This window comes from Entelurus aequoreus, linkage group LG27, assembly GCF_033978785.1.
Source record: "Entelurus aequoreus isolate RoL-2023_Sb linkage group LG27, RoL_Eaeq_v1.1, whole genome shotgun sequence".
NCBI lineage: Eukaryota > Metazoa > Chordata > Actinopteri > Syngnathiformes > Syngnathidae > Entelurus > Entelurus aequoreus.
The window spans coordinates 33,608,569-33,627,413 of record NC_084757.1 but is presented as its reverse complement, the minus strand read 5'-3'; the positions used below and the strand labels follow the sequence as shown (position 1 = coordinate 33,627,413).

Genomic DNA, 18,845 nt, shown 5'->3' with positions numbered 1-18,845 from the left:
AATAATCTTACTTTAGCAGGAATAATTATATGGTTTCTATTCTAGTTTCAAAATGTTAAAATTTAGCAAATAATTACATTATATAACAATTATATCAAATATCTTGTTTTAATAGTTAAAGATTTTAGTTAGATGTTTTGGAATAATAATATGGTTTCTATTCTAGTTTCAAAATGTTAAAATTGAGCAAATAATTACATTATATAATAATTATATCAAATATTTTATTTAAATAGTTAAAGATTTTAATTAGATATTTTGGTTTTTCTCCACATATAAAATCTTGTTTAAAGACTATGCAACATCTGAAGATTGCTGAATTTAAGAATTGCAATATAATACTTATTTTCAGAATAAAATACCTAATAATCTTACTTTAGCAGGAATAATTATATGGTTTCTATTCTAGTTTCAAAATGTTAAAATTTAGCAAATAATTACATTATATAACAATTATATCAAATATCTTGTTTAAATAGTTAAAGATTTTAGTTAGATGTTTTGGAATAATAATATGGTTTCTATTCTAGTTTAAAAATGTTAAAATTGAGCAGATAATTACATTATATAATAATTATATCAAATATTTTATTTAAATAGTTTAAAGATTTGAATTAGATATTTTGGTTTTTCTCCACATAGAAAATCTTGTATAAAGATTATGCAACATCTGAAGATTGCTGAATTTAAGAATTGCAATATAATACTTATTTTCAGAATAAAATACCTAATAATCTTACTTTAGCAGGAATAATTATATGGTTTCTATTCTAGTTTCAAAATGTTAAAATTTAGCAAATAATTACATTATATAACAATTTTATCAAATATCTTGTTTAAATAGTTAAAGATTTTAGTTAGATGTTTTGGAATAATAATATGGTTTCTATTCTAGTTTAAAAATGTTAAAATTGAGCAAATAATTACATTATATAATAATTATATCAAATATTTTATTTAAATAGTTAAAGATTTGAATTAGATATTTTGGTTTTTCTCCACATAGAAAATCTTGTTTAAAGATTATGCAACATCTTAAGATTGCTTAATTTAAGAATTGCAATATAATACTTATTTTCAGAATAAAATACTTATTTCTACCTTTTAAAAGTCCTGCTAATTTCTAGATATACAAGTCTTGATTGAGGATGTCTTATCGGGTAAAATGGACCGATAATTTCACTAGTTTTTTGCAGTTTTTCCCCCCAAATCTACTCTTTTTATCTTATATTTTGTCAGCTCTTTCTTGCAGTGTAATGACAATCTCAAACAAACAGAAGACGTGTGGAGCTAAAGTCATAGAGAAGTTTCTTAAGCGCAAAAACTATGACTAAAGTGGGAAATCTGTGTTTTCATTTGCACTTTAATTTTATTGAAAATGTTCTTAATAATATTCATTATTAATTTTGTTTATTTTATTAGCACAACATAATTATATGTAAAAAAAATAATGATAATAATGTGGGCCCCGAGGTCAAAAAGGTTAAGAACCCCTGCTTTAGACCACTTTCTCAGCTCATTTACATGTTTGGCTAGCTCCCCAAAAACTATCATTAGCATTATTTTCTCATGCATTTTCACATTTCAATTGGGGCTGGACGATTATGGCAAAAATAATAATCAGGATTATTTTGATTTGAATAAAACAATTGTTTTAGTCCTTTGAAAACATTGTAGCACTAAAACTCAACTTTACATTTAATTTCAAAGAACCACGGATATAAATTAGTAACAGACAAGGGAAACAGCAATAAATTAGAAATAATAGCGTTAAAATAAAACAATAAAATTCAGTTTTTCCGTGTGCTTTTTGGGTCATAACATTTTTTCATAAAAAAGCAAAAGTCCTCAAAGCATACTTATTTGTGTCAGTAAGTTCTTTAAGTACATTATGATTTTGCAAGGTACTTTTTTTAAACCTTTATTTTGTTAGTGCAGTTGTACCAGATGTTGCACACAAAGCTCTTATTGTGAAGGGGGGAGGTGTGCTGCTGTTCTGAGCTTGACGAGTAAGGAGACAACTTGAGGATGTAAAAAAAAAATATTGTGACTGCTGTCCTGTTTGTACATTGATGTTACATCCATGATGTCGTTCACAACAACACAACAGATGAGATGTGTTGTGTGTGTATGATTGTTTGTACATTGATGTTACATCCATGATGCCGTTCACAACAACACAACAGATGAGATGTGTTGTGTGTGTATGATTGTTTGTACATTGATGTTACATCCATGATGTCGTTCACAACAACACAACAGATGAGATGTGTTGTGTGTGTATGATTGTTTGTACAACGATGTTACATCCATGATGCCGTTCACAACAACACAACAGATGAGATGTGTTGTGTGTGTATGATTGTTTGTACAACGATGTTACATCCATGATGTCGTTCACAACAACACAACAGATGAGATGTGTTGTGTGTGTATGATTGTTTGTACATTGATGTTACATCCATGATGTCGTTCACAACAACACAACAGATGAGATGTGTTGTGTGTGTATGATTGTTTGTACAACGATGTTACATCCATGATGCTGTTCACAACAACACAACAGATGAGATGTGTTGTGTGTGTATGATTGTTTGTACATTGATGTTACATTAATGATGTTGTTCACAACATATGATGTGTTATGTGTGTATGATTGTTTGTAATTTATTACATCCATGATGTCGTTCACAACAGATGAGATGTGTTGTGTGTGTACGATTGTACATTGTTGTTACATCCATGATGTCGTTCACAACAACACAACAGATGAGATGTGTTGTGTGTGTGTATGATTGTTTGTACATTGATGTTACATTAATGATGTCGTTCACAACAACATAACATATGATGTGTTGTGTGTGTATGATTGTTTGTAATTTGTTACATCCATGATGTCGTTCACAACAACACAACAAATGAGATGTGTTGTGTGTGTATGACTGTTTGTACGTTGATGTTACATCCATGATGTCGTTCACAACAACACAACAGATTAGGTGTGTATGATTGTTGTACATTGATGTTACATCCATGATGTCCTTCACAACAACACAACAGATGAGATGTGTTGTGTGTGTATGCTTGTTTGTACATTGATGTTACATCCATGATGCCGTTCACAACAACACAACAGATTAGGTGTGTATGATGGTTTGTACATTGATGTTACATCCATGATGTTGTTCACAAGAAAATGAGATGTGTTGTGTGTATGATTGTTTGTACATTGATGTTACATCCATGATGTCGTTCACAACAACACAACAGATTAGGTGTGTATGATGGTTTGTACATTGATGTTACATCCATGATGTTGTTCACAAGAAAATGAGATGTGTTGTGTGTGTATGATTGTTTGTACATTGATGTTACATCCATGATTTCGTTCACAACAACACAACAGATTAGGTGTGTTGTGTGTGTATGATGGTTTGTACATTGATGTTACATCCATGATGTTGTTCACAAGAAAATGAGATGTGTTGTGTGTATGATTGTTTGTACATTGATGTTACATCCATGATGTCGTTCACAACAACACAACAGATGAGATGTGTTGTGTGTGTATGATTGTTTGTACATTGATGTTACATCCATGATGTCGTTCACAACAACACAACAGATTAGGTGTGTATGATGGTTTGTACATTGATGTTACATCCATGATGTTGTTCACAAGAAAATGAGATGTGTTGTGTGTGTATGGTTGTTTGTACATTGATGTTGCATCCATGATGTCGTTCACAACAACACAACAGCTGAGATGTGTTGTGGGTGTATGATTGTTCTTGCTAGCTTTAGTTTCTTAGTTTCAAGTGGGCGTCTCCACATTGTTTAGTTCAGGATGTGTTTTAGGGATAAACGAGCGCTATTATTTCTTCTTCTTATAATGACAGCATTTCACTCACAATGTCAATTTCCCTGATATTCTGCCTTTAACGGCGGATTCAGTTTTAATTGGTGTCAACATTGTGTACGTGCTGAAAGATTCATTTATGTTTGTTTATCAAAATATAACTATAGATGTCAACATTGTGTACGTGCTGAAAGATTCATTTATGATTATTTATCAAAATATAACTATAGATGTCAACATTGTGTACGTGCTGAAAGATTCATTTATGATTGTTTATCAAAATATAACTATAGATGTCAACATTGTGTACGTGCTGAAAGATTCATTTATGTTTGTTTATCAAAATATAACTATAGATGTCAACATTGTGTACGTGCTGAAAGATTCATTTATGATTATTTATCAAAATATAACTATAGATGTCAACATTGTGTACGTGCTGAAAGATTCATTTATGATTGTTTATCAAAATATAACTATAGATGTCAACATTGTGTATGTGCTGAAAGATTCATTTATGATTATTTATCAAAATATAACTATAGGTGTCAACATTGTGTATGTGCTGAAAGATTCATTTATGTTTGTTTATCAAAATATAACTATAGATGTCAACATTGTGTATGTGCTGAAAGATTCATTTATGATTGTTTATCAAAATATAACTATAGGTGTCAACATTGTGTACGTGCTGAAAGATTCATTTATGATTGTTTATCAAAATATAACTATAGATGTCAACATTGTGTACGTGCTGAAAGATTCATTTATGATTGTTTATCAAAATATAACTATAGATGTCAACATTGTGTATGTGCTGAAAGATTCATTTATGATTGTTTATCAAAATATAACTATTGATGTCAACATTGTGTACGTGCTGAAAGATTCATTTATGATTGTTTATCAAAATATAACTATAGGTGTCAACATTGTGTATGTGCTGAAAGATTCATTTATGATTATTTATCAAAATATAACTATAGGTGTCAACATTGTGTATGTGCTGAAAGATTCATTTATGTTTGTTTATGAAAATATAACTATAGATGTCAACATTGTGTATGTGCTGAAAGATTCATTTATGATTGTTTATCAAAATATAACTATAGATGTCAACATTGTGTACGTGCTGAAAGATTCATTTATGATTGTTTATCAAAATATAACTATAGATGTCAACATTGTGTATGTGCTGAAAGATTAATTTATGATTGTTTATCAAAATATAACTATAGGTGTCAACATTGTGTACGTGCTGAAAGATTCATTTATGATTGTTTATCAAAATATAACTATAGATGTCAACATTGTGTACGTGCTGAAAGATTCATTTATGATTGTTTATCAAAATATAACTATAGATGTCAACATTGTGTACGTGCTGAAAGATTCATTTATGATTGTTTATCAAAATATAACTATAGGTGTCAACATTGTGTATGTGCTGAAAGATTCATTTATGATTATTTATCAAAATATAACTATAGGTGTCAACATTGTGTATGTGCTGAAAGATTCATTTATGTTTGTTTATGAAAATATAACTATAGATGTCAACATTGTGTATGTGCTGGAAGATTCATTTATGTTTGTTTATCAAAATATAACTATAGGTGTCAACATTGTGTATGTGCTGTAGTGTACAGCTCTGGTAATGGGTACATTTGCACCCACCTGCACAAATTGGGAGTCCTTTGTACAGGGTCATGCGGACCCTATGTACTTAAAAATGTAACAATCAAAATAAATATGACTTTTTTTTGTTTGTTTACTAGGGCATGCATATATAATATGCATTAGTTTGACCATTTAAAATCAATGATAATAAAAAGGAGATGCTTGGAAATAGCATAAAAATGTCCCAAAAACTTGGAGAAACGCGATTCATAGCGTTACTTTTTGGTGTAACCATCATGAGCGTTCTGTTCAGGTGTATTTCTTTTATATTTTGATAAATCATCATATTTATGTATTAATACATTTAAATAGGTATTGATCAATCTTTAAGCTGTGTGTATTTGATTTCAGTTTGCTTTTGACATCTTATTTAGAATTGTAGTTGAAACTATTACAACCTTGTGTTGCGCTCATGATGGCGTAACCAAACTAAATTTCATTTAATGGTCTTATTTTGAATATTTATTCCCTTTTTTACATTTAGTATATTTAAATATTCTTGTATAAACATTGAATACATTTCAAATATCAATAAAATGCAATTGCCTTCATCTTATCGTAATGTTTAGTTACACCAAGTCATGAGCGTAACACTAAGCTTCATCACTTTGACTTGTAATATCTCTAATTCTGCTGGTGTTTTATGCTTTTTTCTTTTCGGAACATGTACTATACATATAATACAATAAAGTCCCATATAAAATTATGTTTCTAGCAATACTTTAATTTTGCCTTTGAAAGTAACACTCCAATGTCCATTAGTGGAGCTGTACATTGTAAATTCATGTATGATTGTTTATCAAAATATAACTGTAGATGTCAACATTGTGTATGTGCTGAAAGATTCATTTATGATTGTTTATCAAAATATAACTGTAGATGTCAACATTGTGTACGTGCTGGAAGATTCATTTATGATTGTTTATCAAAATATAACTATAGATGTCAACATTGTGTATGTGCTGAAAGATTCATTTATGTTTGTTTATCAAAATATAACTATAGATGTCAACATTGTGTACGTGCTGGAAGATTAATTTATGTTTTGTTCACATTTGCTTTCTTTTATTCAGACTCGCCGAATTGACCCACCGCTTCATGTAATGTGGCATGGTGCGTCATTTAAAGCGGCCCGCCGCGTCATGTAAAGCGGCCCGCCTCATCATTTAAAATACGGCCCACTGCTTCATGTGAGGCGGCATGGTGCGTCATTTAAGAATGGCTCGCCGCGTCATGTCAGGCGGCCCGCCGCATCATTTAATTTGGCCCACCGCTTCATGTAATGTGGCATGGTGCGTCATTTAATACGGCCCGCAGCGTCATTTAAATCGACCCACCGCTTACTGTAATGCGGCCCGCCGTTTCATGTAAGGCAGCATGGTGCTTCATTTAAAGCGACCCGCCGCTTCATGTAATGTGGCATGGTGCGTCATTTAAAGCGGCCTGCCGCTTCATTTACATTAACCCACCACTTCATGTAATGCGGCCCGCCGTTTCATGTAAGGCGGCACGGTGTGTCATTTAAAGCGACCCGCCGCTTCATGTAAGGCGGCCCGCCGCATCATTGAAAAAACGGCCCACTGCTTCATGTGATGCGGCATGGTGCGTCATTTAAGAATGGCTCGCTGCGTCATTTCTTGCGGAGCGCCACTTCATTTAAATCGACCCGCGGCTTCATGTAAGGCGGCCCGTCGCGTCATTTAAGTACGGCCCGCCGCTTCATGTAAGGCGGCCCGCCGCATCATTGAAAAAACGGCCCACTGCTTCATGTGATGCGGCATGGTGCGTCATTTAAGAATGGCTCGCTGCGTCATTTCTTGCGGAGCGCCACTTCATTTAAATCGACCCGCGGCTTCATGTAAGGCGGCCCGTCGCGTCATTTAAGTACGGCCCGCCGCTTCATGTAAGGCGGGCCGTGGCGTCATTTAAGTACGGCCCGCCGCTTCATGTAAGGCGGGCCGTGGCTTCATGTAAAGCGGCATGGTCGGTCATTTAAAGCGACCCGCTGCTTCATGTAAGGCGGCCCACCTCTTCATGTAATGTGGCATGGTGCGTCATTTAGAATGGCTCGCCGCTTCATTTAAATCGACCCGTCGCTTCATGTAAGGCGGCCCACCTCTTCATGTAATGTGGCATGGTGCGTCATTTAAAGTGGCTCGCCGCTTCATGTAAGGCGGCCCGCCGCATCATTTAAAAAACGGCCCACTGCTTCATGTGATGCGGCATGGTGCGTCATTTAAGAATGGCTCGCTGCGTCATTTCTTGCGGAGCGCCACTTCATTTAAATCGACCCGCCGCTTCATGTAAGGCGGCCCGTCGCGTCATTTAAGTACGGCCCGCCGCTTCATGTAAGGCGGGCCGTGGCTTCATGTAAGGCGGCATGGTCGGTCATTTAAAGCGACCCGCTGCTTCATGTAAGGCGGCCCACCTCTTCATGTAATGTGGCATGGTGCGTCATTTAAAGTGGCTCGCCGCTTCATTTAAGTCGACCCGTCGCTTCATGTAAGGCGGCCCACCTCTTCATGTAATGTGGCATGGTGCGTCATTTAAAGTGGCTCGCCGCTTCATGTAAGGCGGGCCGCGGCTTCATGTAAGGCGACATGGTCGGTCATTTAAAGTGACCCGCCGCTTCATGTAAGGCGGGCCGCGGCTTCATGTAATGCGGCATAGTGCGTCATTTAATACGGCTCGCCGCTTCATTTAAATCGACCCGCCGCTTCATGTAAGGTGGCCCGCCGCTTCATGTAAGGCGGCATGGTCGGTCATTTAAAGTGACCCGCTGCTTCATGTAAAGCGGCCCACCGCTTCATGTAATGTGGCATAGTGCGTCATTTAATGCGGCTCACCGCTTCATTTAAATTGACCCGCCGCTTCATGTAAGGTGGCCTGTCGCTTCATGTAAGGCGGCATGGTGCGTCATTTATCGCGGCCCACCGCTTCATGTAATGTGGCATGGTACGTCATTTAATGCGGCTCGCCACTTCATTTAAATCGACCCGCCGCTTCATGTAAGGTGGCATGGTGCGTCATTTATTGCGGCCCACCGCGTCATGTAACGTGGCATGGTGCGTCATTTATCGCGGCCCACTGCTTCATGTAACGGGGCATGGTGCGTCATTTATTGTGGCCCACCGCGTCATGTAACGTGGCATGATGCGTCATTTATTACGGCCCACCGCTTCATGTAACGTGGCATGGTGCGTCATTTATTACGGCCCACCGCGTCATGTAACGTGGCATGGTGCGTCATTTATTGCGGCCCACCGCGTCATGTAACGTGGCATGGTGCGTCATTTAATGCGGCTCGCCGCTTCATTTAAATCGACCTGCCGCTTCATGTAAGGTGGCCCGCCGCGTCATGTAAGGCGGCATGGTGTGTCATTTAATTTGGCCCGCCGAATGTGTCATTTTACGTGCCCGCCCAGATCTTTTAAATGTGGCCCTCCAGAGGCAATTGCACTAAAAATGCCGCCCCTGACTTGGACCAGGACTGTTAGACTAGAGCAGGGGTCGGCAACCTTTACCACTCAAAGAGCCATTTTGGCAAGTTTCACACATTAAAGAAAGTAATGGGAGCCACAAAAATGTTTTTAAAATTTAAAATGAAAAACACCGCATACAAAGCTTACATGCTTTGTGCTATGTTAACCAGGGGTCTCCGACACACGCACCGGCACGCACTTTAATGTGGGAATTTGATGTTAGTGCAGCCCGCGTGTTTTGGATGAATGTCGCTTGCGTCACACTTGCCAACCCTCTCATTTTTCCCGGGAGACTCCCGAATATCAGAGTGTGATGACACTGTATTTGGCGCCCTCTACAGTCTGCCCAATCAGTGTACCTGCTCGGCCACAAGTGGTATGCAGCTTTAGCTTGCTCACGTAAGAGGCAGCAAGGCTACTAACTCAGCAGCCACACATCTTACACTGACGGTACCAATACCCAGAATCCCATGCAGCCCTAACTCTTCCGCTCAACCAACCACGAAGAGGGGGGGGGGGGGATTTGGTGGTAGCGGGGTGTATAATGTAGCCCGGAAGAGTTAGGACTGCATGGGATTCTGGGTAATGGTTGTGTTGTGTTTATGTTGTGTTACAGTGGGATGTTCTCCAGAAATGTGTTTTTCATTCTTTTTTGGTGTGGGTTCACAGTGTGGCGCATATTTGTAACGTAACAATGTTGAAGTTGTTTGATACGGCTACCGTCAGTGTAAGCTGTGTGGCTGATGAGTAAATATGCTTTGCTGTCTCCTGTGTGAGCAAGTAATAACAACATGCAACATGTGGCTGGACTGGCACGCTGTAAGTAAATGCTATAGAGGACAATTACTGCAGTGCAATTAGGGCACGCCCTTTATATAGTAATTAGAGTGTTAATAGGATTATTTTTCCCTGGGAGTAATCTATGAGAGACACTGACATCCATAAGTCTCCTGGGAAAATCAAGCATGTAGCTGAGCCGCATCAGAGTGGTCAAGGAGCCGCATGCGGCTCCGGAGCCGCGGGTTGCCGACCCCTGGACTAGAGAAAAGTGGTGCAGGAAGACCTGCAGAGTGCTGCTACAACTGGGAGGACAACAAGTCTCACAACGTTCTCACACTTCTTTAAACTACTTCAAATCTTCTTCATTTTTTCACCTATTTGCACTTTTTTTTTTTCTCAGAGAGTGTGCTTCTCCCCGTGTGCTACCACATGTAGGGATATGCAAATGAGTGAGGGATATGCAAATGAGTGATGCATATGCAAATGAGTGAGGAATGTGCAAAGTTGTCAGGTGGAGTCAATAAGTTGAAAGGTGATGAAAGTCAAAAGAAAACCAGGACTGGACTTCCTCCATCCCACCTTTCATTGTGTCTCACCTCCATCTTGCACGTGTCATGTCGGCCACATTAGGCGTGGACTAAGCCCCTCCCCTTGTGCCCGCAGACACGTCAGCAGCAGCGACCGGGTGGGCAAGCCGTATCGGGGCGTGAAGCCCGTCTTCAGTATCGGCGACGAAGAGGAGTACGATACAGGTGAGGCCCCTCCCCCTCCCCCGCACACAACGCAGCTGACGCACACCCGGGCTCCCTTGCAGACGAGATCGACAGCTCGTCCATGTCGGACGACGACAGGAAGGAGATCGTCAACATCCAGACCTGGGTCAACAAAGCGGACGTCAAGCATCACATCCCGTGCAACGAGGTCAAGGAAACAGGTCACATGTTCCCCAGGTCAGCCAATGACAGACGAGAGGTTTAAGTAAACACATGACGTCGCCTCCAAGGTTTTTGTTCCTTTTTTTTTAATCCTAAAGACTCTCAAACGTTGGCTTTTGAGGATAAACCTTTTGTCAAAGCAGGCTTCGCTACACGTCTTAAAATGCAGTGAGTCAGTTACACATGTGGGAGTTTTGTCGGTGAATGTGCTAACTTAGCGTGTTCATACGGTGCTGATATTGGAGCAGTGAGTCTTGGCCGATACTGATTTTGATTCGATTTGATTCGACCCCGAAAAGGACAAGCGGTAGAAAATGGATGGATGATTTGTTCATTGTTTTAGATGAGGGTTAGATCTTAAATGTAGTCCAATACTTGTTTGATGGATGATATCGAACCGATCTCACATTTAGATCAGGACATACTTAGTTATGATGTAAAGTTAGCATGTAGCTCACATACTATGTTAGCGTTGCCAATGCTAAACCAGCATGATGTTATAATGTAAAGTTAGCATGTAGCTCTCATAGATATTCTAGTGATGCTAACCTAGCATGATTTTAAAACTTGAAATTAGCATGTAGCTCACATAGCAATGCTTGTTTTGCTAACCTAGCATGATGTTAAAATGTAATGTTAGCATGTAGCTCACACAGATATGGTAATGTTGCTAACCTAGCATGATGTTAAAATGTAATGTTAGCATGTAGCTCACATAGCAATGCTTGTTTTGCTAACCTAGCATGATGTTAAAATGTACTGTTAGCATGTAGCTCAGGCAGCTATGCTAGTGTTGCTAACCTAGCATGCTGTTAAAATATAATGTTAGCCTGGAGCTCACATAGCTATGCTAATGTTGCTAACCTAGCATGGTGTTAAAATATAATGTTAGCATGTAGCTCACATAGCTATGATAGTTTTGTTAACCTAGCATGCTGTTAAAATATAATGTTAGCATGGAGCTCACATAGCTATGGTAATGTTGTTAACCTAGCATGGTGTTAAAATGTAATGTTAGCATGTAGCTCACATAGAATGATGTTAAAATGTAATTTTAGCATGTAGCTTACATAACTATGCGAGTGTTGCTAACCTCGCATGATGTTAAAATATAATGTCAGCATGTAGCTCACATAGCTATGGTAATGTTGTTAACTTAGCATGGTGTTAAAATGTAATGTTAGCATGTAGCTCACATAGCAATGCTAATGTTGCTAACCTAGCATGATGTTTAAATGTCATGTTAGCATGTCGCTCACATAGAATGATGTTATAATGCAATTTTAGCATGTAGCTTACATAACTATGCTAGTGTTGCTAACCTAGCATGATGTTAAAATATAATGTCAGCATGGAGCTCAAATAGCTATGGTAATGTTGTTAACCTCGCATGGTGTTAAAATGTAATGTTAGCATGTAGCTCACATAGCTATGCTAATGTTGCTAACCTAGCATGGTGTTAAAATGTAATGTTTGCATGTAGCTCACAGAACTATACCAATGTTGCTAACCTAGCATGATGTTGAAATGTCATGTTAGCATGTCGCTCACATAGAATGATGTTAAAATGTAATTTTAGCATGTAGCTTACATAGTTTTGCGAGTGTTGCTAACCTAGCATGGTGTTAAAATGTAATGTTAGCATGTAGCTCACATAGATATGCTGATTTTGTTAACCTAGCATGATGTTAAAATGTAATGTTAGCATGTAGCTCACATAGCAATGCTTGTTTTGCTAACCTAGCATGATGTTAAAATGTACTGTTAGCATGTAGCTCAGGCAGCTATGCTCGTGTTGCTAACCTAGCATGATGTTAAAATATAATGTTAGCATGGAGCTCACATAGCTATGCTAATGTTGCTAACCTAGCATGGTGTTAAAATATAATGTTAGCATGTAGCTCACATAGCTATGATAGTTTTGTTAACCTCGCATGGTGTTAAAATGTAATGTTAGCATGTAGCTCACATAGCTATGTTAATGTTGCTAACCTAGCATGGTGTTAAAATGTAATGTTAGCATGTAGCTCACAGAACTATACCAATGTTGCTAACCTAGCATGATGTTTAAATGTCATGTTAGCATGTCGCTCACATAGAATGATGTTATAATGCAATTTTAGCATGTAGCTTACATAACTATGCTAGTGTTGCTAACCTAGCATGATGTTAAAATATAATGTCAGCATGGAGCTCACATAGCTATGGTAATGTTAACCTCGCATGGTGTTAAAATGTAATGTTAGCATGTAGCTCACATAGCTATGCTAATGTTGCTAACCTAGCATGATGTTAAAATGTACTGTTAGCATGTAGCTCAGACAGCTATAGACCTAGACAAACATTAATGATCCACAAGGTGGATCATTAAAATGTCACGTTGGCATGTCGCTCACATAGAATGGTGTTAAAATGTAATTTTAGCATGTAGCTTACATAACTATGCTAGTGTTGCTAACCTAGCATGATGTTGTAATGTAAAGTTAGCATGTCGCGCACATAACTATTCCAGTGTTGCTAACTTACTAACCTCGCATTACGTTATAGTGTAATGTTAGCATGTAGCTCACATAGATATGCTAGTGTTGCTAACCTAGCATGGTGTTAAAATGCAATGTTAGCATGTAGCTCACATAGCTATCCTCGTGTTGCTAACCTAGCATGATGTTAAAATGTAATGTTAGCATGTAGCTCACATAGCTATCCTCCTGTTGCTAACCTAGCATGATGTTAAAATGTAATGTTAGCACGTAGCTCACATAGATATGATAGTGTTGTTAACGTGTGTCCTTCCATCCCTCCCCTACATGATACATGACATCTTAACATTGGACAAGTACACAGTTAGTGTAAGTCAAAAGTACACAAAAGTACTTTTTGTGGACTGTTGCGTCTAACCAGCTTTTCCTCTCAGGGAATTAAAGTCACTGGTCTAGTTCTTTCCATGACATATATGCTGAGTAAGACGGACCACCAAGACAGAATAGGAATATTATCAAGTTTTACTGAAGCTACAGGAGAACAGCTCAGACCAATACATTCATACCGGCTTCTCAAATTGTTCTAACCTTCAAACGGAACAAAAATACTTCTTATGTAGACAAAGAGAAACTGGTATACAGAATATACAATGGAAAAGTACTAGCTGCTCCAAACATAAATATGAATCTAGAAAGAACTTTTAAACATATATGCATTCTCCACAAGACACACTCCCTGCCAGCTCATTAGTATTAAAGCTAACACACACAGTTGTGTTTACTAAAAGTACTTCTAAAGTGTGTAAATGAGAACATTGACAACAACTCTCAAAAGTGTTGTTTTTAATTACAGCCACCTGCTCGTGACGGCGACTCACATGTACTGCTTACGCGAGATCGCCTCCAGGAAAGGTTTCTCGTACATCCAGTCCAGACAAGCGCTGAGCTCCGTGGTGAAGATCACGTCCAAGAAGAAGCACCCGGAACTCATCACCTTCAAGTTCGGAAGCAACAACTCTGCGGGAGTGGAGATCTCCGCCGTGGAACGGTACTTTCACCCTCATGCATGTTAGCTTTTGAGCTAGTCCTGCAGGTAGACACCTCAGAACAAAATGTTATTTCACCTAGGCTAAGTGTTGGCATGCTAACGTTAGCATGCTAGCGTTTGAGCTAATTTTGCAAGCATACACGTCACAGTAAAATATTTTATTTTACATAGAGTAACGTAGCAAAACCTTAATTTTACAAGTAGACACCTCAGAATATTATTTTATTTTTTCACAAGTGTTGACATGCTTAAGTTAGCATGCTTGCTTTTTTCACCTATTTTGCAGATGTATACTTAAGTCTTTTATTTTGTTACTTGACGCTCGCTTATTTGTAGGTATACACCTTCTAATCATGCTAACTATTGGCATGCTAAGAGCTTTTTTTGCTGACTTGACAGGTGATATTGTTACTCGACGCTACCTGGCTAACTGTTGACTTTTAAAGCATGCTAACTATTAGCATGCTAACCGCTTTTTTTGCTGACTCGACAGGTGATATTGTTACTTGACGCTAACGTGCCATCTGTCGACTTTTAACGCATGCTAACAGCTTTTTTTTGCTGACTCGGCAGGTGATATTGCTACTTGATGCTACCTGGCTAGTGTGCTAACTGTCGACTTTTAACGCATGCTAAATATTAGCATGCTAACCGCTTTTTTTTGCTGACTCGACAGGTGATATTGTTACTTGACGCTACCTAGCTAACGTGCTAACTGTTGACTTTTAACGCATGCTAAAGGCTTTTTTTTGCTGACTCGACAGGTGATATTCTTACTTGACGCTACCTAGCTAACGTGCTAACTGTTGACTTTTAACGCATGCTAAAGGCTTTTTTTTGCTGACTCGACAGGTGATATTCTTACTTGACGCTACCTAGCTAACGTGCTAACTGTTGACTTTTAACGCATGCTAAAGGCTTTTTTTTGCTGACTCGGCAGGTGATATTGTTACTTGACGCTACCTGCCTAACGTGCCAACTGTAGACTTTTAACGCCTGCTAACTATTAGCATGCTAACAGCTTTTTTTGCTGACTTGATATATTGCTGACTATATATATTGTTACTTGACGCTTACGTGCTAACTGTAGACTTTTAACGCATCCTAACGGCTTTTTTTTGCTGACTCAGCGGGCAATATTGTTACTTGACGCTAACGTGCCAACTGTCGACTTTTAACGCATGCTAACGGCTTTTTTTTGCTGACTCGGCAGGTGATATTGCTACTTGACTCTACCTGGCTAGTGTGCTAACTGTCGACTTTTAACGCATGCTAAATATTAGCATGCTAACCGCTTTTTTTTGCTGACTCGACAGGTGATATTGTTACTTGACTCTACCTGGCTAGTGTGCTAACTGTCGACTTTTAACGCATGCTAAATATTAGCATGCTAACCGCTTTTTTTTGCTGACTCGACAGGTGATATTGTTACTTGACGCTACCTAGCTAACGTGCTAACTGTTGACTTTTAACGCATGCTAAAGGCTTTTTTTTGCTGACTCGACAGGTGATATTCTTACTTGACGCTACTTAGCTAACGTGCTAACTGTTGACTTTTAACACATGCTAAAGGCTTTTTTTTGCTGACTCGGCAGGTGATATTGCTACTTGACGCTACCTGGCTAGTGTGCTAACTGTCGACTTTTAACGCATGCTAAATATTAGCATGCTAACCGCTTTTTTTTGCTGACTTGACAGGTGATATTGTTACTCGACGCTACCTGGCTAACGTGCTAACTGTCGACTTTTAACGCAGGCTAACGGCTTTTGTTTGCTGACTCGGCAGGTGATATTGTTACTTGACGCTACCTGGCTAGTGTGCCAACTGTTGACTTTTAACGCACGCTATATATTAGCATGCTAACAGCTTTTTTTGCTGACTCGGCAGGTGATATTGCTACTTGACGCTTCCTGGCTAGTGTGCTAACTGTCGACTTTTAACGCATGCTAAATATTAGCATGCTAACCGCTTTTTTTTTGCTGACTCGACAGGTGATATTGTTACCTGACGCTACCTGGCTTTTAACGCATGCTAACGGCTTTTTTTTGCTCACTCGACAGGTGATATTGTTACTTGACGCTAACGTGCTAACTGTAGACTTTTAACGCATGCTAACGGCTTTTTTTTGCTGACTCGGCAGGTGATGTTGTTACTTGACGCTACCTGGCTAGTGTGCTAACTGTTGACTTTTAACGCATGTTAAATATTAGCATGCTAACCGCTTTTTTTGCTGACTTGACAGGTGATATTGTTACTTGACGCTACCTGGCTAGTGTGCTAACTGTTGTCTTTTAACGCATGCTAAATATTAGCATGCTAACCGCTTTTTTTTGCTGACTCGACAGGTGATATTGTTACTTGACGCTAACGTGCTAACTGTAGACTTTTAACGCATGCTAACGGCTTTTTTTTGCTGACTCGGCAGGTGATATTGTTACTAGACGCTACCTGGCGCTATATATTAGCATGCTAACAGCTTTTTTTTGCTGACTCGGCAGGTGATATTGTTACTTGACGCTAACGTGCCAACTGTCGACTTTTAACGCATGCTAACGGCTTTTTTTTTGCTGACTCTGCAGGTGATATTGCTACTTGACGCTACCTGGCTAACGTGCCAACTGTCGACTTTTAACGCAGGCTAACGGCTTTTGTTTGCTGACTCGGCAGGTGATATTGTTACTTGACGCTACCTGGCTAATGTGCTAACTGTTTACTTTTAACGCATGCTAACTATTAGCATGCTAACCGCTTGTTTTGCTGACTCGACAGGTGATATTGTTACTTGACGCTACCTGGCTAATGTGCTAAATGTTTACTTTCAATGCATGCTAAGTATTAGCATGCTAACCGCTTGTTTTGCTGACTCGACAGGTGTTATTGTTACTTGACGCTACCTGGCTAATGTGCTAACTGTTGTCTTTTAACGCATGCTAAATATTAGCATGCTAACCGCTATTTTTGCTGACTCGGCAGGTGATATTGTTACTTGACGCTAGCGTGCTAACTGTTGCCTTTTCGGCATTCACACGCAATTTCTACGGAAATAGTTGTTTTCCCTGGTATTCATGTAACACTGCAATGACGAAAAAGATATCGACACCCCTCCTTTATATCGAAAAAAAACAACAAACATTAGTCAGCTTCTTATTTGTTTGTCATGTCTCCCCCTCAGGTATTTGATACCCAACGCCGGCGACGCCACCAAGGTGATCAAGCAGCAGATCATGAAAGTTCTGGATGCCCTGGAGAGCTCCTAAGAGAGGACCAAGGACTCTGCAGATTGTGGTCTCAGACTGCACAGGGGCGGCGTGACACACTACCACAGTCAAGCCACGCCCCTCTTACACTAACTTATGAAATCTGTAATATATATATATATATATATATATATATATATATATATATATATATATATATATATATATATATATATATTGAATATACTGTATTTTTCTTTGATTCTACAAACATGACAGTATAATTCTACTTTGGACACTCCCTTCTGGCCTTAACTGAGCACAGGTTGAATGATTACAGTTTGAACACTCAGTCGTCATCCACACAAGTCTACTAGAGTTGGTCAAGATGGTCTGGCGCTGCCTTTGGAGCTTGGAGAGTTACACTACTTGACTTCAACAAAACAACAGGAGTCACGAGGGGAATGTTTACGCTGTTGTCGTTCCCTTTTGAGGCTCCTCCCACTGGACTCTTGCACAGGCTTCCGAGTTGTTTGTATTACGAAGCCAGCTTCTGTAAAAAAAAAGAGAGCAGCCTTATCAAGTAGGAAGTGTTTGAGGTGGAGTATAAATATGTACATACGTACGTGAGTGCTGGCATATAAAGCACATCCTGAGGTGAGATGTTGAAAGGTTTAAATATTCTCTTGTTTGCTTGCCTTTTGTCCCGCTGATGACAGAAAGTTCCATGATTGAATGACTTCTCCTTGGTTGATGATTTAATAGACTCTACAATAATTTCATGCATTCTGTTGTCATTTACAGTTACTTTCAGTATTTCGACATCCTTAATGTGGAGTCTTTGCACCACTGGATGAACATCGCTGGCTCCGGGTGTTACAACTTGTGGGGGGAAACAATGCAACATTGCACATTACTGTACTGCTATTATTTTTGTAAGCGTTTTCCTGCTTTTAATAAATTAAAGTGATATGATTGCAGTCATGTCCTGTAGTCTATGGTTAGCATGTTTACACACATACATATACATACTGTATGTGTGTGTGTATATATATTATATATATATACACACATATATGTGGGGGGGTTGTATATACCTGTATATACACGTGTGTGTGTATATGGGTATACATACACAAATTATGTGTGTGTGTATATATATATATATATAAACATATTTACACATATGTATGTATATACAAATAAGTGTATATATACGTGTGTATATACACTCGTGTGGGGGGGTGTATATATACATATGTATATATATATATGGGTATATATACATGTGTGTGTGTATGTATATATACACACATTTACTCATATATGTGTATATCTATAAACATACACATATATACATATACAAATGTGTGTATATATACA

At 38.5% G+C, this 18,845-nt stretch overlaps 1 protein-coding gene across 4 annotated transcripts in view; it reads left to right on the top strand.

The window, feature by feature from the left end:
- Positions 1 to 18,438, top strand: part of tbc1d23 (TBC1 domain family, member 23) — a 45,652-nt gene extending 27,214 nt beyond the window's left edge. For all 4 annotated transcript variants that reach the window (XM_062039490.1, XM_062039489.1, XM_062039488.1 and 1 more), the window contains 4 exons: positions 10,465 to 10,553; positions 10,616 to 10,751; positions 14,070 to 14,264; positions 17,438 to 18,438. In XM_062039490.1, coding sequence (XP_061895474.1) covers positions 10,465 to 10,553; positions 10,616 to 10,751; positions 14,070 to 14,264; positions 17,438 to 17,522 — 505 coding nt within the window. In that variant the 3' untranslated portion in view covers positions 17,523 to 18,438. The remainder of the gene's footprint in view (positions 1 to 10,464; positions 10,554 to 10,615; positions 10,752 to 14,069; positions 14,265 to 17,437) is intronic.
- The last annotated feature ends 407 nt before the right edge of the window (positions 18,439 to 18,845 follow it).